The sequence below is a fragment of the Sinocyclocheilus anshuiensis genome, unplaced genomic scaffold (genome assembly GCF_001515605.1).
Source record: "Sinocyclocheilus anshuiensis isolate Anshui unplaced genomic scaffold, SAMN03320099.WGS_v1.1 scaffold1309, whole genome shotgun sequence".
In the NCBI taxonomy this organism is placed as follows: domain Eukaryota; kingdom Metazoa; phylum Chordata; class Actinopteri; order Cypriniformes; family Cyprinidae; genus Sinocyclocheilus; species Sinocyclocheilus anshuiensis.
This window is the reverse complement of record NW_015548286.1, coordinates 537,913-564,618: the sequence shown is the minus strand read 5'-3', so window position 1 is coordinate 564,618 and position 26,706 is coordinate 537,913. Positions and strand designations below refer to the sequence as shown.

General features: G+C 36.7%; 1 protein-coding gene across 1 annotated transcript in view; it reads left to right on the top strand.

The window, feature by feature from the left end:
- Positions 1-26,706, top strand: part of LOC107655887 (DNA topoisomerase 2-beta-like) — a 49,006-nt gene that overhangs the window by 19,889 nt on the left and 2,411 nt on the right. Inside the window, exons 12-34 of the mRNA XM_016443499.1 lie at positions 2,567-2,724; positions 3,240-3,365; positions 3,493-3,603; positions 3,690-3,795; positions 3,894-4,003; positions 4,117-4,209; positions 5,378-5,492; positions 5,677-5,798; positions 7,159-7,307; positions 9,811-10,042; positions 11,418-11,552; positions 11,657-11,857; positions 12,571-12,766; positions 12,967-13,058; positions 14,504-14,665; positions 18,160-18,243; positions 18,322-18,519; positions 21,867-22,020; positions 22,117-22,284; positions 23,029-23,209; positions 23,760-23,842; positions 23,930-24,019; positions 24,933-25,156. Coding sequence (XP_016298985.1) covers positions 2,567-2,724; positions 3,240-3,365; positions 3,493-3,603; positions 3,690-3,795; positions 3,894-4,003; positions 4,117-4,209; positions 5,378-5,492; positions 5,677-5,798; positions 7,159-7,307; positions 9,811-10,042; positions 11,418-11,552; positions 11,657-11,857; positions 12,571-12,766; positions 12,967-13,058; positions 14,504-14,665; positions 18,160-18,243; positions 18,322-18,519; positions 21,867-22,020; positions 22,117-22,284; positions 23,029-23,209; positions 23,760-23,842; positions 23,930-24,019; positions 24,933-25,156 — 3,290 coding nt within the window. The remainder of the gene's footprint in view (positions 1-2,566; positions 2,725-3,239; positions 3,366-3,492; positions 3,604-3,689; positions 3,796-3,893; positions 4,004-4,116; positions 4,210-5,377; positions 5,493-5,676; positions 5,799-7,158; positions 7,308-9,810; positions 10,043-11,417; positions 11,553-11,656; positions 11,858-12,570; positions 12,767-12,966; positions 13,059-14,503; positions 14,666-18,159; positions 18,244-18,321; positions 18,520-21,866; positions 22,021-22,116; positions 22,285-23,028; positions 23,210-23,759; positions 23,843-23,929; positions 24,020-24,932; positions 25,157-26,706) is intronic.

Here is a 26,706-nt window from a genome sequence, read left to right as displayed (position 1 = left end):
TGGCGCTCTGTGGCGCGGCAGGATTTTCTGTCGGCTGCATTTAAATCCGCGTCTGAAGTTTCCCGCTCTGTTCAGCGTGCAGTATCACGTGTCTAAACAAATAGCACGTGCTGTCAGTGATTTCAACCATTAGAGGCCACTCTCGCACTGTATAATGACAGCAGACCCTTCTCAGCCGCTCCAGCAATGGACGCAACCCGGGAAAACTATTGGCATGGATTTTTGACGATAACCGATAGTTCCAGCAATCAATTATCGGTGCCGATTAATCGGCAAAACCGATACATCGGTCGACCTCTAATAGGGATGCACCGAATTTTCGGTCACCAAAAGAGAAAAACGGCCGAAAATACGAGCTGAAAATATAATATATATAATATATATAATTATATAATACATAATATATATGGCGCGCTCTGCGCCCGGCAGTGTTCAGCACACAGGTTTCACTCTCCTCGTCACTGCGCGGTTTGATGCAACACTTAATATTCTGCTCTATGAATGTGCTCGTGTACCGCTTATCCTCACCGAAAAAGCAAAGTCCGCTCAAATAACACGCTGATAGGAAATTTCTATGTAGTATACTTGTAGTTATACTTTCTATGTAGTATAACATGCTGTAATACAGCTGTACTGGACAACGCTGGTAAAATGAAGCTACCCTCTCGTGACGCTATGCTCTGCTCACATGCTCTGATAATAATAGCTTTGTAGGACTATACATTATTTGGATAATTAGTAAAAAAACAACAACAACAACAACAACTTATGTTTGATTCTGTTACAGAGAAGTGAATAAAAATAATATTTTTATGTTATCACTTTACAATAAGGTTCCATTAGTTAATGTTAGTTAATGTATTAACTAACATGAATAAACAATGAACAATACATTTATTACAGTATTTATTAATCTTTCTTAATGATAGTTAATGATAATACAGTTGTTCACTGTTAGTTCATTTTAATTCAGAGTGCATTAACTGTTAACATCTAACTGTTAACTGTTGATTTTAACAATGCATTAGTAAATGTTGAAATTTACATTAACTAAGATTAATAAATGCTGAAGAACTATTGTTCATTCTTAGTTCATGTTAAATAAAGTAGTCAACTAATGTTAACTAATGAACCTTATTGTAAATTGTTACCAATATTAATATAAATTCTGTCCAGTTTTATTGTGTTACTTTTAGTAAAGTGTGGTTATTTTATTGGCTTGTGTTTTTTAAATTCAATATCATTAAAAATTATTGAGTTAAATTAAAAGGTCTTACACAATTACTTTATATTATTTAATAAAATAATAAATAATCATTACAAAGCATTTTCGCTTTCGGTTTTCGGCCAAGCATCCAGAATTTTCGGTTTCAGCCCAGAATTTTCCTTTCGGTGCATCCCTACTCACATAGCATAGCTATCTGAGGATAGCTGTGTTCTTAACTTGGTTGGGATGTTCCCCTTTATCTGAAATTGGGTTCCCCCATTTCTGCCAGGTTATGTGAGCAGCCCGAGGCGTCAGTGGCTTGGCCCCTATCTGAGGAAAGGCTTGGTGTATGTCTGTCACTTCCTTGGTCTCTCACCAGGTGGACAGGCACAGGCCTCGTCATGGCATGGTTGGCATTTCGTTCCCCAAAGTTTCTGCTAGAGGACACAGCATAAGTTCCCAAGAAGGGGAACATCTCGGGTTACGCATGTAACCATGGTTCCCGAGAGGGAACGAGACGCTGTGTCTTCTCACCATGCCTTCGGCCTGTTTATGTCTCCTTCAGACAACTAAGTTGGTGACGTGTTCAGCAGGTGCCCTTTTATACTTCCGGGCACCGTCACGGGTCACGTGGACCAATAGGATTGGCTTTTTTTCACATTAGCTTTAGACACCGGTCATGCTGGCAGCGTCTCGTTCCCTCTCGGGGAACCATGGTTACATGCGTAACCCGAGACATACTTCCACTTTTGGATGCAATCTCTTTCATTCCTAAAATTAAACTAGGGCTTCAGTATTCCAGTGTTATTTGAATGTTTTGTGAATGTTATTTGAATTTGTCTAGAAATGTCCACCTCAAACTCAAATCTTTGATAAAAAAAATCTGAAGAAAAAATAATATTTTGCATAAAGAAAATTATGCCTTATTGACCTGTTCACACCAAGCCGAACGTTCAAACTGAAAATTCTGTGTGATAAACTTTTTTATTTTAATCTGTGTGATAAACTTTTTAATTTGAATAAGTCATAGCAAATATCAAATTAAATACTGAGACCAACATAAGAATATTATAAAAAAATATACAAATAAATCAGCATGTTAATAAGCAAATGCTATATTATACCACAGTTTTTGTGTAGCCTTTCTGGTCTGAACATGTGGAAATTGGCCAAACGTTTGTGTTGGTGTGAAAACATTAATGTCTGTTACATTATGTGAAAAAGTCTTCATTTGGTAATTGCAGTTTTATTTTAGCAGCTTCTGTGTTTGGCAGATGACTTCTTAAAGTACTGTAAATATGAAAAAGCTGTTTTTAAATGCTTGATTAATCCGTGAGTAACTCTCGCTCTGTCGTGTAGGGGGGAAACACTCTTCTGAGTGCACTCTGATCCTGACTGAGGGAGATTCAGCCAAGTCCCTGGCTGTGTCCGGTTTAGGAGTGATAGGGCGAGATCGATATGGAGTGTTTCCACTCAGAGGAAAGATGCTAAACGTGAGGGAGGCCACACACAAACAGGTAAGCTCCAAGAACCTTGACACGGAAAGACAAACCATAGTAGAAAATAAGAGCATAATTGCATGTGTGGAACTTCTGTGTGTGTGAAACATTGTTTGAAATGCCATGTTTCCCCCTCTAGAATAGGACAGTACAGTTTATACTTTGATGTTTAATGAAAAAGAAAAAAGTAATTTTATGTTTTGTTTCTTCACCCTGCTGTACCGAAATATTTTTGTCATTTTTGTGCACCGTTACACCCCTAATTTTATGCTCAGCTCTAAAATATTTCATTAGTTTGAAATTACTTTTTGAGAATACAAATGTTATAAGATGTTTTTTAAAATGTTTTTAACCAGCTACGGCAGCAATAAGGCTAAGTTTACTAATTCCTTGATTTGTGTTTCTGTGGCGTCACGTTGGGTTGCCCCGTTACTAGTTAGATCTAATTGGTCCAAAATCTCCCTCTGCACATCTACTTATTAAACATCATGTGTGTTTTTTTTAACTGGAAGTTGACCTCATTTTGATTATAGATCATGGAGAATGCAGAAATCAACAACATCATTAAAATTGTGGGTCTTCAGTACAAGAAGAGCTATGATGACCCAGAGTCCCTGAAGAGCTTACGCTATGGAAAGATTATGATCATGACCGATCAGGTGCGATTATGTGCTTTAGTTGGTCTTCACTGATTATTTTTTGAAAGAACATGTCTTTTCTATCCATTAAGTATGCAGAGATGTTCTCTATTCCTGTATGCATCATTTCTGTTACGTGTACTATCAGGATCAAGATGGCTCTCACATCAAGGGTCTTCTCATTAACTTCTTCCATCACAACTGGCCATCTCTGCTGAAGCACACCTTCCTGGAGGAGTTTATCACACCCATCGTAAAGGTATGATAATCATCCAATAAAGAAAATGCCCTGTTTATCAGTGCTGCTTCATTTTTTAATACTTGTTTTTAAAATTTTCTCTTTAGGCCAGTAAGAATAAACAGGAAGTATCATTCTACAGCATCCCGGAATTTGATGAATGGAAAAAGCACACAGAAAATTATAAAACTTGGCACATAAAGTACTACAAAGGTTTGTTTGTTTGTTTTACTACTTATCTTAACTTTGAAACAGTCTGCATCTAAAAACAAGCAGCATTCATGACTATATGTTTACTGCACATTTGTCAGGTTTGGGTACCAGTACAAGCAAAGAAGCAAAGGAATATTTTGCTGACATGGAGAGACATCGAATTATGTTCAAGTACAATGGCACTGAAGATGATGCGGCCATCACACTGGTTAGTTAGTCACTACTGTTCACTACTGGTCTTGTTTATACTACATTCGGTGCAACATTACATTTATTAAGATATTAACAAATTTGTTAACATTGTGTGTGAACTCTGCTCAGGCCTTCAGTAAAAAGAAAACGGATGACAGGAAAGAGTGGCTGACTAATTTCATGGAGGACAGACGGCAGAGGAGGATGCATGGGCTGCCTGAGGTACCGCTATCAATTACACACTCTAACAAATGAAGGAGAAATGTTTGTGAATATATCACTTTAAAAACAGAAGTAGTAAATTATTGCCCTGTATCTTGGGTTCTATTTGAATGTCCTCTTTAAATCTGGATGGGTTTCTATCTGTGAATGAATCACTGTATACTCTAAACAAGGGATGGGCAGCTTCGGTCCTGTAATTTTCAAGCAATTCTGAAGCAATTCTAAACTCTGCAGGACTGTGATCCATCAGTATCAAAAATGTCCCTCATTGCTCTTAATAAAAGTTTATCAAATTGATAGCTCCAGTCCTTGATTAGGATTGTCTGAGCTGTGTTAAATACACTGTAAACACACACCTGCACTATTACTGTGCCAATGCTGCATGTGAAGCCCGGTAGATCTGTGATCTACAGTGATTTAAGAGCATCTAAGGGCCGTTGTTAGGCATGATCCAGAGCGTTTTGGGGCTTATTGCTTTAATAGACCGCACAAAGGATGAACTGCTGCTTCCTGATGGACACCACATCTACCTGCACTTTACCGTTCAATCCTTAATGACCTCAAAAGACATTATATTTTGACTGTTTTTGAGTTTTTCAGTTACCTTTGGCTTACACACTAGGTCCTAGGGGACTAAAGATATGCACTATATATTATGTCATGATAAATAAGTAATAAAGTTACTAGTTTGCAAGAGACAAGCATGTTACTGACAGGATCAAAAACAAGTAGCCAGGCAAGGCTTGCAACATGCTAACGTCCTACATGTGGGTTTCGCACATTGCAAACATTATTTGCTAGCCGGTGAGCCGCTCACAGAGTGATCATATGCTGTAATGTGGGGAAAAGACATTAGCATAAGCTATTTCAGGAAATTGAAAAAAATGGATGTTGCATTTATTGCATTAATTATTTTAATGTGTAAAATAGCAAATGTTAATCATAGTAATTATCTTAAACTTCAAATCTCAAGACTGTTTTAAGCTCTTTTAAACTTGGCAAGACTATGTCAAGCAAACATTCACAGTTTGTTTTAACCGATTTCCTTTAAACTAAATTTTTATTTCTGTTTTGTTTTTCTTCTTACTGTCAAGTACGAGTGACTACTTTTAGGAAATGAATAATTGTCTGATCAGTCATTGTGCACGTCCCTGTTGTCTCATCACAGCAATTCCTATATGGCACATCAACACGACACCTGTCATACAATGACTTCATCAATAAAGAACTCATCCTCTTCTCCAATTCTGACAACGAGCGGTCGATTCCATCGCTTGTTGATGGTGTGTATCTTCAGTTACGTTCTTACACGTTAAACCCTGGGTTTCTCTTCTTACTTTGAGTAATTTTTTTTTTTTTGCTGGCCTGATTATGTTTGACTGAAGTGATAATGATGTAGATTTGCTGCTTGTCTGGGGTTTAACTGGGCTTCTGAACTTAATGTCTGCTTTCATCTGCTGCATGCAGGTCTGAAGCCGGGTCAGAGGAAGGTGTTGTTCACCTGTATGAAGAGGAATGATAAAAGGGAAGTCAAGGTGGCCCAGCTGGCTGGATCCGTGGCTGAGATGTCTGCATACCATCACGGCGAAGTTTGTAGCAAACCTTTCTTTGACTTGCTTCTTTTATTTATTCTTGGTCCTCACTGTTGTAGTGATTTACAGTGGATTTCTTGATGCATCGATTAACAAGACGATGCATCAAGAAATCATGCAACAGTCTTGAAAAAAACGTGAATGTTTTGGAAAAGTCATGAAAATTTATTTCACAAATCTCTGTGTAATACAATATATTTTTTTAACAGGCCCTGAATTTCGTCATGTTCTCATAAACACAGTCGGTTTTGTCTTAAGTGAATGTAAGCAGTTGTTGAGAAAGAAAACCATTGTGTATCAGTCAACCTCTCTCATGAAGCCAACACGGAAGTGACATATGGCGCTTTTCCACTGCATGGTACGGCACGGTACGGCTCGGTACGGTTCACTTTTGGGGGGTTTTCCACTGGGTACAGTACCTGGTTGAATTTTTTTTATAACTCATCCATTTAAATTATATTAAGCCTTAAAGTTCTGCATAATTAAGGGAGTGGCCACTTGAGTGACAGGCGGATTGCCGCTGCTGTCACTGCCGTCGAGCTAGGAGGGCGTGGTTTCAGCAACCAGCTTTGCCCATTTTCAATTATCCGGGAGTGACGCGCGGTGACGCGCTGCCAAGATGGCGATGGCCAGCTCTGCCCACTTTGAGCTTCAAAACCACTCTTCAGAAACCTACGGCTGACGTCACGGACACTACGTCCATGTTTTTATACAGTCTATGGTATCAGTAAACTGGATCCGTGTGGTCGGTCTTAAAGGGACAGCAGCGTAATAAAGCTGTGCCGTCAGTCATTAATGTTAATCAAACAACAAAAGACAAAAAAAAAGATCAATCACTGCTCTTGACTAAGTAACTTTTGTAACTTTAATTTTATGGATTAATCTGTTTTTAATTTACAGTTTATTTAATTTCTGTATATTTCTGTACCTAAATGAAATTTAGGTCCTGAGTTTAGTTGATAATATTGGTTAAATAAATTATATTATTCAGTGATGTGATATGATATGTTCTCTGCGTGGAGTAACCTCTGGCACAGTCGTAGCTTGTACTTATTATTCAAACAAAAAGAAAGTAAATAAGTAGCATTAATAGTCATTCATTTTAGTTAGCGTATGCTATGATAAATTTGAACATAGATTTTTCTTCTTATTTTACATGTATTCTTGCAAAATAATGGAACATTAGGTCATGAATATTGTCTCAAAATCATGGAAAGGTCATGGAAATGTATTGGTAAAAATGTGTAAGAACCCTGTATAATGTAAAAAATTGTTAAATGTACACTTATTTATTGAAAAAGTTATGAAATTGAATAGAATGAAAGATTTATGACGAGAAATGTTATCTTTTCTGCAGCAAGCCTTGATGATGACTATCGTGAATTTGGCCCAGAACTTTGTGGGCAGCAACAATATCAACATCCTTCAGCCTCTCGGTCAGTTTGGTACCCGTATCAACGGCGGGAAAGATGCTGCCAGCCCTCGTTACATCTTCACTATGCTTAGGTAAGAGTTTATTTGTTTTGACATTTACTGGTGCATACATCCAAACAATGTATTTTGAAGGCTATGAAAAAAAATGTAGTGAATGTATTTATGTAGGCTATGCTATACATCAGTTGCTGATTGTTTACCGTTTTAAAGCAGAAGTTCAAATAAAATAAAAATGGTATATATTTAAACACATAAACATAAATCAGCAATGAAAAAAGTCCTAGGCCTGGTCCTCTCTCGTCTTTCACTGTCGTCATTTCTTCTTTTATCCCTCCGGAGCTCCTCTGTGGCACTCGAGACCATTAACATTCTCATGAACAGACCATAAACTCATTAGTCATTAACATTCGCTCCACTGGCCTCGTTCTGCTCCCACAGCTCTCAGCCCCGCCCTGCTCGTCACATTATATTTAATGTCTAACAAGATATATTATAGCAAAATGTGTGTTTTAGTCATAAGTATTGTGCTCCTTTTCTGTTGCGCTGTTGTGCTTAAAGGAGACTTGCTTGCTGTCAGGATGAGACTTTATGCAAAATGGAAATAGTCGCGTGACATTCTGACATGTACAGATAAGGATAAAGCCGTTAAATGTTATGCGCCTCACATGAGTCTCAAATGCTTTAAAGGACACCTATTATGCCCCTTTTTACAAGATGTAATATTGATCTTGGGTGTCCCCAGAATGTGTCTGTGAAGTTTCAGCCCAAAATACCCAACAGATCATTTATTATAACAGCTGGAAAATTTCATTTTTGGGGTGTGTCTAAAAAAAGAGCTGTTTTGGAGTGTATCGCTTTAAATGCAAATGAGCTGCATATTCCCAGTCTCCAGAAGAGGGCGTCGCGTATATGTCTCTCTGCATTGCATATCTACAGCAATAAACAGCCGGTAGAAGCAACATAACTGAGAGCGAGAGAACTCATCTCAACTCACGCTGATCAATGGACCGAGCCGCGCGACCTTGCTACCGAACAAATCTCGTGCTACGAACGGTGCGAACTAATCTCACAAGTGCGGCGCTGATCAGTTAAAAAATACTTAATGTACACACACAAATATGGTTAAAACGGTAAACAATATAACGACATGACATTCACAAAGGGGTCTGGAGTGATGAACGTATTTAGGTAGATTTTGAAGTGAAAAATGTAAGTAAGCCACAGCGTCCTCAGCAGCTCAGATGTTGGGAGAAAATGAAGACTCTTATGTTCAGTCTTGCATCCAAACACGGAGCATCGGGATTGCTTGCGAGACATTGTTGACGTTACAGCTGCTCAAGCGCGGAGAAAATGGAGGACAGCAAACAACCACTGAGGGCGGAAACAATAGCAATGCAGGGCTGTCAATCAACACCCGTGGCACCGCCCTACGCAATGTGACGTCACACTACGAGAGAATCAAAACAGCAGGCCTAGTGAGACTGACTTGGTTTAAAGGGGATTAAAAAATTAGGAGTGGGTGGATTTTTGTCATTGTAGGGTGCTTGTGTTCACACACTGCCAACACACATTTATGTCCAAACATATGTTACAACACCATGTAAAAGTGGATTTTGCATAATAGGTGCCCTTTAAATATAATTTCTCTATCAAAGCACCTGACAGGGCAAGCCCCGTCAAACTATATTATATCTGCAAGTGAACGGCGCATTATAGTGCATCCCAAAGAGGCACAAAATCACTTTCATAGACTTTTACATTAACTGTTCCCTCCTGGTGGAATGATCTGGCCAACTCGATCCGAGTCCTTAGCCATCTTCAAGGATCGGCTAAAAACACATCTCTTCCATCTTCGTTTGACCCGAAGAAAAAAAAAAACACTTGTTGACCCTCTTAACGCTTGCACTCTCTATTCAATTTCTATTCTTACTACTTGTCTTCTTTAAAAAAAAAAGAGAGACTCTGACAGACTATCTTCTTGTTTTCTTTCTATTTATTATAAAAATGACCCTCTAACACTAGCATTCTCTATTCTTTTTCTATTCTTTTGACGTGTTTTATTTTTATTAAAAAAAAAACCTATTAAAAAAAAAACCTTGCTATGTGTACTGCGTTAGGCTAACCGAGACTTGCCACAACACTTACATGTTGCTCTTTTGTTGGTTTTATTGCTTCTATTGTCCTCATTTGTAAGTTGCTTTGGATAAAAGTGTCTTCTAAAGGACTAAATGTAAATGTAAATATATATTATTTTGTTGTTTAAATTGCTTAATGTAAAGCATTATCATGTTTAGGATAACTTGGGTCCCTCTGCAGCTCACTCCACTATGTTTCAGATGCATTGTCTCCATTCGTTGTCAATTATGTTCATTATTAATTATTATTATCAATTTATTTTATTGATTAGTTGTGACAGCCCTAATGCTTTTATTGTCATTTCAATACACACTGTTTAATTTCATTCATTCATTCATTCATTCTTCTATCACATAGTTTGACACTAAGCTTAGTAACTATATTTTGCTTTATGACTACATCTATATCTAAAGCAATCAGTTTTTGTTTTTTCTTACAGTCCACTGGCCAAACTGTTGTTTCCTGCTGTGGACTCCAGCCTGCTGAAGTTTCTGTATGATGACAACCAGAAGGTGGAGCCAGAGTGGTACATACCCATAATTCCCATGGTACTGGTGAACGGAGCTGAGGGTATCGGGACTGGTTGGGCCTGCAAGATCTCCAACTACGACCCGCGAGAGATCGTCAACAACATTAACCGTATGCTCAACCACCAGGACCCTCTTCCCATGGTAAGACCCCATCCTTACTCTTGTCCTGACCACTGCACGTTTACTGGGCATGTGACGGTTAAGCATTTTTATATCATGATAACTGCAGAAACTTTTTTCTTGGTTTCCACCTTATTTTTGGATACTTGTTTTCATGTGTGGCCATTTTTATCTTGAATGTGCGAGGCTTTCCGTGTATGCCGCTTTTGGTTATTTTACTTGTTCAAAAACAGTATGTTATTCTTGTTAACATTGCAAACTTAATTTGTTAATATTTGTTATATTATTTTAATTTATTGTCATAATAAATTAAATGACTACGGTGCTACATATGTAAACCTATATAAACAAACGTGAAATATGAACAAAATGAATTTCGTTCCTTTGTATGTCTCCACATATGGTGGAATGACAATAAAGCTCACTTGACTTGACTAAAACACACTGGTTTGTAGTGCAAATAGTTTTACCGTTTAATGCATTTTGTTATTCTTCTAGTTATTTACCTGTATATACCTGTATATATTACCTGTATATTCCTAATGACCTGGAAATCCCACACATTCACGTTACATAAACGCAGCATTGTAAATTTTAACCAGTTGATGGAAAATAAGTTAATTTGCCTTCTAAAGATGTCTAGAATTAGTGTCAAGAGTTAGTCACAGTAGGGGTGGGCGATGTACTGGTAGACTCGATAAACCGGTAGAAATTTGTCAAGTGGTAGAGATTTTTAATTATAGTCTCACAGTATAGACATTACAGTTACACACGTGACATTGCAGTGCTGCTCTGTCATGAAAGTATATCATTTGCATGTGTTTTTAAACCTTGCCAGTTCAAACATTCAAGTGATTTTAAAAAGCACACATCTTAAGTGCTCGCTTTGTTTTATTATTTTTACTTTTATTGTTCTATTGCTCGTAATCAGTTTCTTTGTTATTCTTTTATTACTGTTTACTTGTTTACCAGCACGTCTCAATTCAAGCGCAATTTTATTAGAGGAATTTGGTCTGATTTGCAGAGGTGAATTGCTATTGATTGATTTTTTTTTAATTATTGATAACGCAAATTTTCCAAAATGTTTGGGAAAGGTTTACCCAATTTTTGAAATGTCTCTGCAGCAGACAGGTGCAAGTGCTATTCTGTCCGTGTTGTTATGATAGTTAAACTAAAGGAACAAAAGCACAAGTTAAAAAGTTAAGCGGTCAGTGTTCTCCATTTTTAGCATGTTTGTTTCTTGAGACCTTATCTAGCTACAGTGATAAACAGCTGCCACTAGTGCTTATGGAAACAGCACTACAACATCAGATACCATATCTTTGGATAGAGGGGTCATCAGGTTCAGAATAAGTTTAAATTACTCATTCTCTGCATCTCTTCATGTTTTTGTTAGCTGCCCAGGTACAAGAATTTCAAAGGTGCCATTCATGAGCTGGGACAGAACCAATATTTGGTCAGCGGAGAAGTGTCCGTCCTGGACAAAAATACTGTTGAGATTACTGAACTTCCTGTTCGCACCTGGACTCAGGTAAGGTCACCTGTAGAAGTCTTTTGATTTTATAAAGCTGGATCTCTTCACTGGATTACTGATGTGCTGAGGATGCCAGAAATGCCATCTTTTCTCTCTTTCAGGCATATAAGGAGTCGGTTCTGGAGCCCATGCTCCAAGGAACAGATAAAACTCCTCCTCTGATCAGCGACTATAAGGAATACCACACTGACACCACAGTGAAGTTTGTGGTGCGCATGACAGAGGAGAAGCTTGCACAGGCAGAGGCAGCCGGTCTTCACAAGGTCTTCAAACTGCAGTCGTCCCTCACCTGCAACTCAATGGTACGAACCTCCCCCCCCTGAAGCTCCTGAATCAAGCTGTCATGATTTCACATATACACTTGATACATAATTACGCCAGAAACAATCTGCGGAGACATAAACCACTGTGGAGTAGCCCAGTACCTGCATGACTCGTCATAAACATTAGCTCCAGCTCCAGTGTTCTTCCTCAAGACGCATGCAGTTTTGTTTATTAACTGCTAGAGTGCCAAAAGTGTACCTTTAAAGATGGCACCATGTGGCCATGAGTGGTAAAAGTTTTCCTAGTGCAGGTTTTAATGGACACAAACTTAAGTAAGCAAACCAAATGTGCAAATAAAATCAACACAAAGCAATGTGCATGTTAGAGCAATACAACCATATTAGAGATGGGCATTTTTGTCATTTTTCCCTTTTGAATACTCAGTAGGTCTAAACACAACTAAACAAATAATTAACAACATTATACTAAATCAGTGTTGACACTATTGACAACTTTCGCACTGTACAACTTGCACTTTATTTTCATATACTTTATCAAGTGATTCCAGACACTTGAGAATGACATGATTGATGAGAAATAATTTTAAAGCATACTATACACCAAAAAATTAAGGAAAAACGCTGAAGGTTATTAATAATGTCACCAATGTATCGTAAATTTTACCGTGTTTTTTTGTGAAACCGATAATGTGATTTCTATTTGCCTCATGCATTTCTTCTCTGGGCTGTAGGTGCTGTTTGATCACATGGGCTGTCTGAAGCGTTATGAGTCGGTGCAGGATATCTTGAAGGAGTTCTTCGAGCTGCGCCTGCATTATTATAAACTGAGGAAGGACTGGCTGGTGGGTAGTCTGGGCGCTGAGGCAGCCAAACTCTCCAACCAGGCACGATTTGTGCTGGAGAAGATTGAAGGAAAAATATCAATCGGTGAGATGTTTATCCATGCGTCTGTCTGAAATATGTATTTATTTTTTCTTGTCTTTCTGGTTGGTAAATCTGAATCTCTGCTTCAGTGTAATAACAGTAATAACGGCCTTACTGCAGAGGACAAATGAAGGAAGGGCCATTAAAAATCTGTTTTAAACATTAAAAGAGAAATGTTTTAATGGTTTGTATTATTTTACCAGAGAACAAGTCAAAAAGAGACTTGATCCGAATGCTGGTGCAAAGAGGATACGAATCTGACCCCGTTGCAGCCTGGAACAAAGCCCAGGAGAAGGTATGTGAGGATACAGCTATGTGCATTTATGCATCTGTTAAAGGTCATGTATTAAGATAAATAAAGTCCGTGCATTATGACCAAACACAAAATTTTAGACATGTGTAATATGAGTTCTCTATATTTATATACTCTATATTTCTAACATTCAAACATTCAAAATAATTCATTTTTCAAAATGGAACCCACACTTTAAGCTGCTGCATCCACAAATTCATAAAAAATCACATCATTGCAGAGTTTTCTGAGATGCACATTAGGGCTGGGTAAAAAATATTGATTTCTCGATGTTAATTGATTCTCATTTTTATGAAACGATATCGATTCATAAATCCCAAGAATCGATTAGTCTAGATAATGAATGGAACATTGTAGCGCGCCGCCCATCCAATAAATCGCAATAAGCTTTGTGATTTGTTACTTTTGATATGAAACAAAGTCTCAGATTTCAAATTCTGTCCATTTTATTACAATATTCAGATGCCGTTTTGGCGCTTTTTAATGTGGAGTGACAAATCGCTGTAGCGCCTCGGTTAGAAGCGGCAGTGCGAACTGATCATCTCCTCTGCTTTAATAGCACTTACAGCATGACATAAACATGAATGAACATCCGAAGGTATGTTAAAAGAAAGAGTACAACTTACTGAAATCTGTATCCTGTCTCATGTAATCGCTCAATCAGTGTTTCAAATGCGGAAAGACGACAATAGCTTATAAAAACAATATGTCACGTAACGTCACATTTACCTCAGAAAAACATATTCGTGACCATGAACACATTAGTCAGCTAGAAAAATGAACTAGAGAGCAGCATTTTGCTAAATATGCACCATATAACATAGTCATTATTTTTTTTTACTGTTCTTCAATATTTAATTTATGTTTGAATAAATCTGTCAAGTTTTTGTGACAACCACCATTTAAATGTTTATATTTCAAAAAACGAATTGGAGTAGAAATTTAATTATGTAATTTAAAGTTAAAGTTAACTTAAATATTACAAAAACTTTATTGAGTATATTTTAAGTGTTTGTATGCAAATCAGCAAATTTCAACCTTTCATATTATTGACTCGTATATTTTACAGCATTAGTCGAGAGATTTTTTTTCCTTGAGAAAATTTGCCATGTCCTAAACCTGATATCTATCCAAAATAATCCATATTGAATCAAATCGAATCAAATCGAAATTGGAATTTTCCAAGAAATATTTGACATAAAATGTTGTTCCGCCAAACTACTTCTTTTGTGCAATAAATGCCCCTGAATTGTGCATGCTGTCAGTAAGTTACATTAATGGCTGTTATTAAGTTGGATTTTTTAATTTTAATTTGTAATTTTATAATATTATAATAAGTTGCATTTTCTAGTTTCTAGTGTCTTTACTTCTTGAACTTTTTACTCACTGTTTCTCTCTGTTTGGCTGGATGATGATGATGATGTTAGTCTTTGGAAGATGAGGACGAGGATGGTGATGGTAATGACAGTGACAGCTCAGTGGACTCTGGCTCTTCCTCTGGGCCGAATTTTAACTACATTCTGAACATGCCTCTGTGGTGTCTGACCAAGGAGAAGGTCGAGGAACTCCTCAAGCAGAGAGACCTGAAGGTACTATTATCTATCACTCTTACAGCCAAGTGTTACATTCAATGGTTCATATCAGATTTATATTGTAAGGGATAATCCACGGCTAGTTGTGCATTAAACCAATTTAATGCAAGACGCCGAGGCAACAAACCACCTGATGAGAACAGGGGTCCTTAAAATGTCTTAAATAACGTTTTCCTAATATAAGGCCTTAAAAAGTCTTAAATTCGGATTCGATGGGTCTTAAATATTTTTGGTCACATTACCGCTAAAATATCTTAGTCTGACGGACCTAATGACTGTTTACAATTATTGGACAGACCGAAGATTTTTTCTAAGTGATGATTGCGTCATCAGAGAGAATTGCAGTAAGTTAGCAGAATACAGAATACAAGGTTCTGAGGCTCACTCTGTTTGTCTCTTTGTGAGAGTCTTCATAACAAATGAGCGTAACAGCACATATAAACTCAGAAGAAACACACTGAGGTATATAACATGATATAGTTAAGTAACACCATGACAAGTGAGCTATTTTGCTCAATATTCTCACGTAATAAGCTTTGTGATTTGTTACTTTTGATATGAAACAAAGTCTCAGATTTCAAATTCTGTCCATTTTATTACAATATTCAGATGCCGTTTTGGCGCTTTTTAATGTGGAGTGACAAATCGCTGTAGCGCCTCGGTTAGAAGCGGCAGTGCGAACTGATCATCTCCTCTGCTTTAATAGCACTTACAGCATGACATAAACATGAATGAACATCCGAAGGTATGTTAAAAGAAAGAGTACAACTTACTGAAATCTGTATCCTGTCTCATGTAATCGCTCAATCAGTGTTTCAAATGCGGAAAGACGACAATAGCTTATAAAAACAATATGTCACGTAACGTCACATTTACCTCAGAAAAACATATTCGGCTCAGTGGACTCTGGCTCTTCCTCTGGGCCGAATTTTAACTACATTCTGAACATGCCTCTGTGGTGTCTGACCAAGGAGAAGGTCGAGGAACTCCTCAAGCAGAGAGACCTGAAGGTACTATTATCTATCACTCTTACAGCCAAGTGTTACATTCAATGGTTCATATCAGATTTATATTGTAAGGGATAATCCACGGCTAGTTGTGCATTAAACCAATTTAATGCAAGACGCCGAGGCAACAAACCACCTGATGAGAACAGGGGTCCTTAAAATGTCTTAAATAACGTTTTCCTAATATAAGGCCTTAAAAAGTCTTAAATTCGGATTCGATGGGTCTTAAATATTTTTGGTCACATTACCGCTAAAATATCTTAGTCTGACGGACCTAATGACTGTTTACAATTATTGGACAGACCGAAGATTTTTTCTAAGTGATGATTGCGTCATCAGAGAGAATTGCAGTAAGTTAGCAGAATACAGAATACAAGGTTCTGAGGCTCACTCTGTTTGTCTCTTTGTGAGAGTCTTCATAACAAATGAGCGTAACAGCACATATAAACTCAGAAGAAACACACTGAGGTATATAACATGATATAGTTAAGTAACACCATGACAAGTGAGCTATTTTGCTCAATATTCTCACAACGCAAAAAAACATTCAAAACACTTACAGAGTGCACGCATTATGTGAAGTCTAGTGCGCATTTACATTTACAGTGCATTTACATTTACAGTGCGCTCTTTTATGGCATGATTCAGTCTATTAAAATACATTCAGAATGATCACAAATTCAAGACATGGGGGCAGAAAATGTGTATATACCACTTCATATAGTTAATTTCACACGGAAGTGCTTTTTTTTCTTAAAAAATTACCATATACAAATGTAATATTGACTTTTTTTTTTTACAACAGTTCAATAAACTAGTTTTATTAAGAGACTTACGTTTTATTGCCTGTTTTTGCACTATTTCGCCAACAAAAATAATTCCGAACACAGCCACAGCGCTGTTTTGCGTCTTTGAGCAACATGACAGAGTTTTGTTCCTGAATGAATCAACCGTTTAAATGATTCGTTTCAGTCGCAATGACTCACTTAACAGTGACTTACTGCCACCTACTGGCGGTTTTAATTTCACATTTAAAATATCTTTTCATTTTTTAAATCATTTCAAATATCAGTATTCAACGTTTTATGTTTAATATATTAAATTATTTATGCATTTGTAACTGCAGGTTAAATGCATTCATGTTCTGAATTAAACAGTGTGTAAATACTTCTAAATGCCACTTCAGGTGCAGCTTATGTCTGGATTGCAAAGATGAATTTTGCTGATACTGATTTCATTTGCTTGGTAACAGCCCAAATGTCTTATTATTCTTATGCACTGATTAAATGTAAGAATTTGACTCAAAAGATAATGCACACTTATAGAAAAAATGGCTTTATAAAAAGTCTTAAAAAGTCTTAAATTTAACTTGTTCATGTCTGTAGAAACCCTGGAGAAGCAGTTGCCTCAGCCGAGTGCATTAAATACATTTACAGTTACATTTATAGTGTCCCTGTCTGTCAAGTCTAGTGGTCGACCGATATTGTTTTTTTGACAGCCGATGCCGATATCTTGGAAAGCAGGGTGGCCGATGGCCGATATAAAGCCAATATAATTTTATTTATTTTAATTAATATTTAAGAAATTTTCAATCATTTGAAAATGGATTAAAAAATAAATGTGTTTTCACAAATAAATAAATATTTAATAAAAATATAATTAAAAAGGAAGTAAACACTGTAACGAACAGGGCACTCAGTAATCTGGGAAGTTTGTGTGCATTGGGAATCTTTTTTTTTTTCAAATAAAACCAAGGTAACACTCATTTTACATACAGTACACAGTGAAAATGACATGAATATGACAGTGGGCAAAAGCATGAAGCGCAGCATAATTTGAAATCACAAGTTTAAAGTAAGTCGATCGCGCATGTCCAGTCAAGCAGAACTCTCCTCCTGTCCGCATTCAATTCACATGGACCGAAAGTCACGCAGAGAACACGCGATCATGCAGGATACAATTGCACACATCACAAGATCTCACAGCTGGATTTGACTAAGTTTGCAAGATTTTTAAAATTAAATGTTCATTAGCCATTCAAAGATTTGTTTAAATGATATAAATGCGTATTTGCTGAATGCTGACGGCAAACAAGAAAGTATTATAATGTTTGCCGTTCTATTACTAATAATATAAAAGCAATCGTTATAATACTTTTTTGTATACATTTTAATTCCTTTGTTTAACAGTTCTATCTGATTATTAGACAGACTTCTACAGAAAAACTTATCAGCCGATGCCGATATTTGAAAAATGCCAAATATCGGCCGATATATCGGTCGACCACTAGTCGAGTCTACCAGTATATTGCTCACCCCTATTCTATCTATTCTTCTGAAGTCATATAATAGCTTTGTATGAGGAAAAGTCCAAATTTTAAGTTGTTATTCACTAAAAATCACGTGGTGAACTATTCATTTGAACAACAGCAGGTAGAAATCTTCAGTCTTAACTGTGAGTGTTGCTCTTCAATGTTTTATATAGAGAGCAGAGCTGAATGAACTCCAGAGGAAGAAGTCAGACGATCTGTGGAGGGAAGATCTGGCCGTCTTCATTGAGGAGCTGGATGTGAGTCTCTTTTATAGACATTAGCTTTAGGATTGGGTGATCAAGTGTGTGAGAGTTTTCTCTCTGTCTTTCTTCCAGCGTGTGGAGGAGCAGGAGAAGGAGAGTGTGAACTCTGGGAAGGCCGTGAAGCTGGTGAAAGGGAAGGTGGGCAAACCTAAAGTGAAAAAGATGCATCTGGAGGAAACTCTGCCCTCTCCTTTTGGCCGCAGGATAGAGCCACAGGTCACACTCGCTATGAAAGCCGATGCCTCCAAGAAACTCACCAAAAAGAAGAAGGTAAAGATGTGTGTGTGAGGCTGAAATGTGGTGTATTCAAACTGAATGTTATAATAAATATAGTCATGCAATGTATTACAGGAGTAATAGAATTGAGTTATACTGTATTTTCCGGAAAATATAAGTCACTTTGGAATATAAGTTACTTGTACTACAGAAAATACAGTAATATAAAGAATATAATTGAATCATGAAGTAATACCACAGTTTTATAGAAACACTATAGTTATTTTTACTGTGGTAGAGAAGAGCCATGCATGATTTTACCTGTGGTTACTAGGGATGGGTACCAAGAACCGGTATTTTTTTGGACCGTAATTGGGTCGATACCAGAATACCGATAAGCTTCAGGACAAACGATACTGTTATCGATACTTGCGTTGTTTTATCTCCGTATACTTCAATGCTAAAGACGAATTAGAAGCTGCTGCTTGTCAATTTTCTTCACTGAATGATGTGGCCGAGGTTTGCTCAGCGTGCGTGTGATATCCACGGTGTGTGTTTGCGTGCAATCAGTCATCGCGGCAAGAGTGAAACTTTTGAAAATGTGGGCTTACGTTACAAAACTAGGTGACACCAGTGTCAGATGCAATATATGCAGTAGTGTAATAGTGAACAAAGGAGGCAACACTAGTAATATAATGAAACATTTACTAAGAAAACACAACATCTACCTCAAGCAATGCACTGCTGTATTATGTCTCGCGGCTCCAACTGAAACTCACGAGACACATTCACATCAAATGTTGATTCGGTAGAGTTACACTCACGAGACACTGCACTTATTCGCAATCACAAAAGTACATTATTTCCACGTGATTTAAAGCCTTGCCGGTTAAACATTTCATTTGCGCGCTGTTCTGACATGTGCTTATTCAGAGCGCGTACACCCGAAGCGTCCGTACACTAAAAGGCTGGTCAAACAGCACCTGATTACTTAGTTATCTTAATTATCGTCTGATTGTGCTAATACTGTCAAAAACACACAAGGTTTACATATAAACACAGTTAATTATGTCTAAAGTGAAAGTAAACAGTTGAGAGAAAACTCAAGCAATGCGCTGTATTATGTCTCGCGGCTCCAGCTCCAACTGAAACTCGTGAGACACATTCACATCAAATGTTGATTCGGTAGAGTTACACTCACGAGACACTGCACTTATTCGCAATCACAAAAGTACATTATTTCCACGTGATTTAAAGCCTTGCCGGTTAAACATTTCATTTGCGCGCTGTTCTGACATGTGCTTATTCAGAGCGCGTACACCCGAAGCGTCCGTACACTAAAAGGCTGGTCAAACAGCACCTAATTACTTAGTTATCTTAGTTATTGTCTGATTGCGCTAATACTGTCAAAAACACACAAGGTTTACATATAAACACAGTTAATTATGTCTAAAGTGAAAGTAAACAGTTGAGAGAAAAACAGATGCATGCAGCTCTTAAAGGGACAGTACTAAGCATGCTGCCGCTTGTCATTAAAGGGATAGTTCACCCAAAAACTAAAATTCTCATGTTGTACCAAACATGTATTAATTTTTATTTATTCTTGTGCTGAACACAAAAGACGATATTTTGAATAATGTGGGTAACCAAACAGTTGCTGGTCCCCACTGACTTTAATAGTAGTGGAAAAAAAATATGAAAGTCACTGGGTACCAGCAACTGTTTAGTTTTCCACATTCTTCAAAATAACTTTTTATGTTCAACAGAAGATAGAAACTCATTCAGGTTTAAAACAACTTGAGAGTGAGTAAATGATGACACAATTTTCATTTTTGGGTGAATTATTCCTTTAATGTTAATAAAATAAAACACAAAGAAAAAAATAACTCGCTGCTTTTGACTGAAGAACTTTAATACAGTTGCTAAAGTTCAGCAGTAATAAAATAACTTGACATTTTCAACAACATTTCACTTCATATCTTTTTGCACCAAATAGTATCGATAACAGTATCGATAAGCAGTATCGGTATCAGTATCGATAAAATGTAAAAGATACCCATCCCTAGTGGTTACCATGATCTAGTGTTGGCCTACACTGGGCTTAGCTACAGCCAGCCTTCAGATAAATATTTACATCTGTTGCACCAACACTTCAAATTCAAATGTCCTTTAAGTGCTCATTCTGAAATCTGAATACAGATTTATCTTGTTGTTTTTGTTTTTTTAAGTTAATCACATACAACTTAATTCACCTTGTACAGTTATTAACTGTGGTTATGTAATAAGATAATACTGTTTTATATTAGTACAGGAAATAAAATTGGTCAGTAAGAAGACATCAGAAAAAAAAAAAACATGCTTAACTTGTTGTTCAGAAACATATTTCTGGCTGTAAATGGACCTAAAGACGTGCAATATTATTTACAAGGATTTATACCTCTCTGAGCAATATGCTCTTTACACTTCAAATCTACCTTACGTAGCTCTACACCTAGTTGGTGCAACAGGTATTAATTCAATGCAGGACTTAAGGTGCATGTTACATCCAGCCTAGTCTTACAACCTGGTATATATCCAGCTGGTGTTGAACGCTTTCAAAACTTTTACATTTATTTAGTTATTTTTTTATAAAAATTAGATTTTTTTGCACTTACAGACATTGCTGTTGTTAATATAAGTTGGGAATCACGGCTTTGAGAGTCAAAAAAAACATACACAAACAAAACAAAATTAAACCCTGCGGCTTGTGGCGATACATTGATGTGTAAAGACACTATAAAGCATCTTTGGTGTTTCCATGTTTTCTACAAAACAAAACCGGAAATCGATGGGTTATGACGTAATTAGCAGGCAAAACAATGACACTATACATAGGGGAACTGACTGTCTTCAGAAAAGTTTACGTGGTATTTTCTTTTAATCTCGTCTCTGTATAGTTCATGTTAAAGCAGTGTTTCAGCGCAGCGCTGCTTTGTTTACAGCGGTATCCAAGGAAACATTGCATCTGCTGTTCCATGAGCGCCTCCTGCTGTCAGAGAGTGAATCTGCGTCTCATTCAGAGCATCTGCTTCTGTATGTTGCTCAAAAACAAAATATATTGTGTTCAGCGGAAAAAAGTTTTTTTTTTTTTTTTTTTACCCAGTCATTTAAAAATAAGAGATTTAACGACAATACAGTGATACCGTGAAACCGTGATATTTGTGCTTAAGGTTATCATACCGTCAAAATCATACTGACCCATGCCTACTTGTGACAAACAGTAGTAATATTGTGATTACTATTTGTTTATGTAATAGTCTGGAGTCCTATATCAATTATACCTAAATAGACTGAAGCACAGCTAATAAATGTCAAGCGTGGTAGTGTGTGTACATGTCTAAAGATGTGTGTGTTCATGTCAGGTTGAGTTAGATGCTGCCATGAAGCTGGAGTTTGATGAGGACAGTGTGCTGGGCTCCAACGAAGGAGAGAATTCCCTCATTTCTCCATCCGGCCTTCCCAATCCAGGAGCCAAACCCAAAGCTCCTCGGGTGAAGAGAGAGAAGAAAGAACCTGGTGACAATAAATACTGGCACTCTGTTTAATTCCAGTTTACTTTCAATAGAGTTTTTTTTTTTTTAAATATTTTTATTTTTAATATAATCTTTTCAGGCTCTCCGAGACAAAGAAAGCCAACAGGCGCTAAAGTTCCAGCTAAGAAAGTGAAGAAGAGGAATCCATGGTCAGATGATGATGAAGTTAATGATGTTCGGTCCGACAGTGAGCTGGATGAAAATGAACCTGTTATTCCCAGAGACACCTCATACAGGAGAGCCTCAGGTGCGTGTGCTTCTGTTAATACTTCTGTACTGTTACTGTTTTTATCATCAGGCCTGGGTGATATACTTACACTTATACTTTTTATTTCACCGTATTAGGGATGCAACGATTAACCGCGAGCCCATTGAAAATCGATTTAAATATGTGACGATTCAAATCGGTTGAGATGCTAAACAAATCGCGATTCAGTTACGGGTAGGAGTTTATATGAATGTATGTCTGAGGGGAACTTACTTTGTTTCGATGGTATTTTTTCTTTTCATCTTGCCTCTGTTAATGCATATTAAAACAAAAGAGCAATAATTTACAAGTGCTATATTAGTATATTATTATAGTGTTATATTTCAATTTCACAAAGAAACGTACAGTATTTTGTCCAAGCAATAATAAAAGGACAAATTTAATATATAATTTGTCTTAAATCTCATTTTGTAAAAAAAAAAAAAAAACGTGAATCTAATCGTGAGTTGAGTGAATCATTACATCCCTACACCGTATATATTTGCATGGCATCAGTGGGCTGGACTGCTGTATGTTATTTACACATGAGAGTAGAAAAAACATTTAATATCTATGGAAGAAGAAATTGACCAGCATCTGAAAGATTATATAGAATTTTTGAAAAAGTGCGGAAGTGGTAGTGCGTATGTGAATATTTGAATTTCCAACAAATGTAACTTACTCATATTGTGTTAAAATGACAAATGCATAGCCTAAAATGTTTTGTGTTGTGTTGTTTCACAGCTGTGAAGGCCAAGTACACGTTTGACTTCTCTGAAGAGGAGGAAGAGGAGGATGGTGATGAAGAACAGGAGAATGATGCTTCCGCTTCACCAGTTCACAACTATAAAGATGCAGAGCGACACAATGACGATAAAGATGATGACGATGACATTTTCCCTCCAAAAACAACATTTACTAATTTGTATGTTTTGTCTTTATATTCACTTTTGGGTGAATCTCTCAAAGCCCGTCACAATCATTTTAGGTTCATATTTCAGAAATGTAATTTTTTGTGTAAATGTTGCTGTTTTAGGACCATTAAGATTTTTACATTGTGACATTGTTTTCATGACAATTAAACACATTTCTCTTTACTGTAATGCAAAAAATGACTGTACTGTAAAAATTCAACTCGTTGCAATATAGATTGTTTACTTTTACTATTTAAATTTTAAAGAATATACAGAGCATCACTTATACATGCATTTATATATTTGTTGTACTACCTTTATGCTGATTTAAATACAGATATTATTGTATTAATATTAGTAATTATTTTTATATAATTTGAGGAACAAATGTTGTTTTACTATAATGATAACCTAACAGGAATCTGAGAATGACAATTGTATGTTTTTGATAGGTTTTGGGAGATCCACTCATTTAATGAAACTATGTAGTATGCATATTATTCTGACAGTGACAATCAAATAGAATGCAGCTCATTTCAGTTTTAATGAATTCATTTTCAGGTCCACTTCACCAGCGAAGAAAAAGGATCCAGAGACTGTGGTGTCATCTAAAGCTGCCTATGCTGACAAGAGCAGTGATGATTGTATGTGTCCAGTGGTGGTTTATCGTGTAACAAGCAACTAAACTAAACATGCTAGTGCATGTGTAATAATGTGTGTTTGTTCATCAGATGTGAAGTCGGACAGCGATGATGACAGGGGTCCAGTGTACTCATCATATTCCAGCAGTTCTGCTTTTGACAAACCTCCAGCTAAAAAAGGTACCTGACCGCCAATGAGTAATCATGTTTAAAAGTCAACATAAACTCAAAAATGTAACCTTTTTTACCTCCTTTATGTGTGTTCTTCATGTTATTGTGAACAATTCATCAGTGCGTTATTCCAAAGAAAAAAGTTTGTCCTAGCAATATTTCATCAAAATGTAATAACTTATGGATTGATTGCATTTTCTGAAATGAAGTCATGTCCTCTGAAATAATTTCACAATTCACAAAACCACTGTCATGGCACAACCACTTTTCACAAGCCAGTCAATTCCTGATGGAGGAAATCTGGTCTCGCCCAGCATTTTTTTTTTCTTGAACATTCTGTTTCAGTCTTTAAATGAGCAGATATTTGTGACCCTGGACCACAAAACCAGTCATAAGGGTCAATTTTTCCGAAATTGAGATTTATACATCATCTGAAAGCTGAATAAATAAGCTTTCCATTGATGTATGGTTTGTTAGGATCGGACAATATTTGTCCGAGATGCAACTATTTGAAAATCTGGAATCTGAGGGTGCAAAAAAAATCAAAATATTGATAAAATCGCCTTTAAAGTTGTCCAAATGAAGTTCTTAGCAATGCATATTACTAATCAAAAATGAAGTTTTAATATATTTACAGTAGGAAATTTACAAAATATCTTCATGGAACATGATCTTTACTTAATATCCTAATGATTTTTGGCATTAAAAAAAACTATAATTTTGACCCGTACAATGTTTCTTTGGCTATTGCTACAAATATACCCCAGCGACTTAAGACTGGTTTTGTGGTCTACAGAAATCTTTACTAGCATGTGTGTACAGTGGACATGTAGCTCACCAGCTCAGATCTTAGCAATCTTAACGAGTAAATGTGAATTGCTCATTTCCAGTCTGTTGAAATCATGTTGTTGTGTTACTCCAGCTAAGAAACCTGCAGACACAGCACCTAAACAGAAGAAAGCTCCAGTAAAAGCCAAGAAGTCTGAAACAGCTCTCTGGGACTCGGACTCAGACACAGGCACTAAAAAATCACCAGCAGCACCGAAAGGAGGCGGGAAAGGCCGAGGCAAGAAGAGGAAGCAGTCGAGCTCAGAGGAGGATGAGTATAGCCCTGTGAAGAAAACTGGAAAGACTGCCACCAGCAGGGTGAGTGATATATTCTCTACTGTAAATCCTGCAAGCTATGTCTGTGTAATGCAGATGCTATAATGCATTTCAAATAGTTTGTGTAAATGTTTATTATAAGGGTAACATTAATTTATTAAATTAATATTTGCTTTTTAATTATTTTTAATTATTTTGATTAAAAAATAATTACAACACACTATTCGATTTTCAATTCTTGAAGTTGCCCACATCCTTTGTCTAGTGTTACAGTATAGAATTACACTATCTTTGCACAGCTCACCAACTCTAACCACCAACAAGTCTGACTGATGATGGTCTGCATGTTGTTGAATGGCTGTAATTATTCATTTTATTACTTAATTTGTGAAAAAGCAGGCCATAGCTCAGGATAGTATTAGTTACAATGGCTTTTCATGTGAATAAAGTATTAAAAGTAGACCCATGTGAACTATAAGAGCATGCATTGCAGTTTAAAGTATGGAAAATGCTCTGATAAAAAACAAACTAGTCATGCAGAGTAGTCAGAATGTCTTCACTTGTAATAACTATAATAATGAACATGTGGATGAAGTTTTTGTCCTGCAGAGGGCGCCAGCGGTCAGTCGATTGTTATACTGTACAGTAGTGATGGGAGAAACGAACCATTTCGAAGCTTCGAATCAATTGAACCAATTGCTTCGCGAAATGATTCACTCTTTCGAAGCGCTCGAAACACCACACGCTGGTGACGCCTGCTGGTCAAAACCGTGTAAATGCAACAAAAACTCCAAAACAAAACATGCATAAAACACAGGGTGTCCGCTTATTCATAACATGATATAGTTAAATAACACCATGACAAGTGAGCTATTTTGCTCAATATTCTCACGACGCAAAAAAAAGAAAACATTCAAAACACCTACAGAGTGCACGCATTACGTGAAGTCGTCTAGTGCTCGTGCGCATTTCGAGTGCGCTCTGCCTGATCACTGCATGATTCAGTCTATTAAAATACATTCAGAATTATCACAAATTCAAGACATGGGGGCAGAAAATGTGTATATTTATACTCAAGTTCACACGGAAGAGTGCCTTTTTTTCTCCCAAAATTACCATATACAAATGTGATATTGATTTTTTACAACAGTTCAATAAACTGGAAGTTTTATTAAGAGACTTACGTTTTAGACACCATATTGCCTGTTTTTGCACTATTTCGCCAACAACAATAATTCCAAACAAAGCCAGAGCACTGTTTTGCGTCTCTGAGCAATGAATCGAATGAATCAACCGTTTAAATGATTCGGTTCTGTCGCAATGACTCACTTAACAGTGACTTACTGCCACCTACTGGCGGTTTTAATTTCACATTTAAAGTATCTTTTCATTTTTTTTTTTAATAATTTCAAATATCAGTATTCAATGTTTTATGTTTAATATATCAAAACATTATTTATGCATTTGTAACTGCAGGTTAAATGCATGCATGTTCTGCATCAAACAGTGTGTAAACACATCTAAATGCCAATTCAGGTGCAGCTTATGTCTGGATTGCAAAGATGAATTTTGTTGATACTGATTTCATTTGC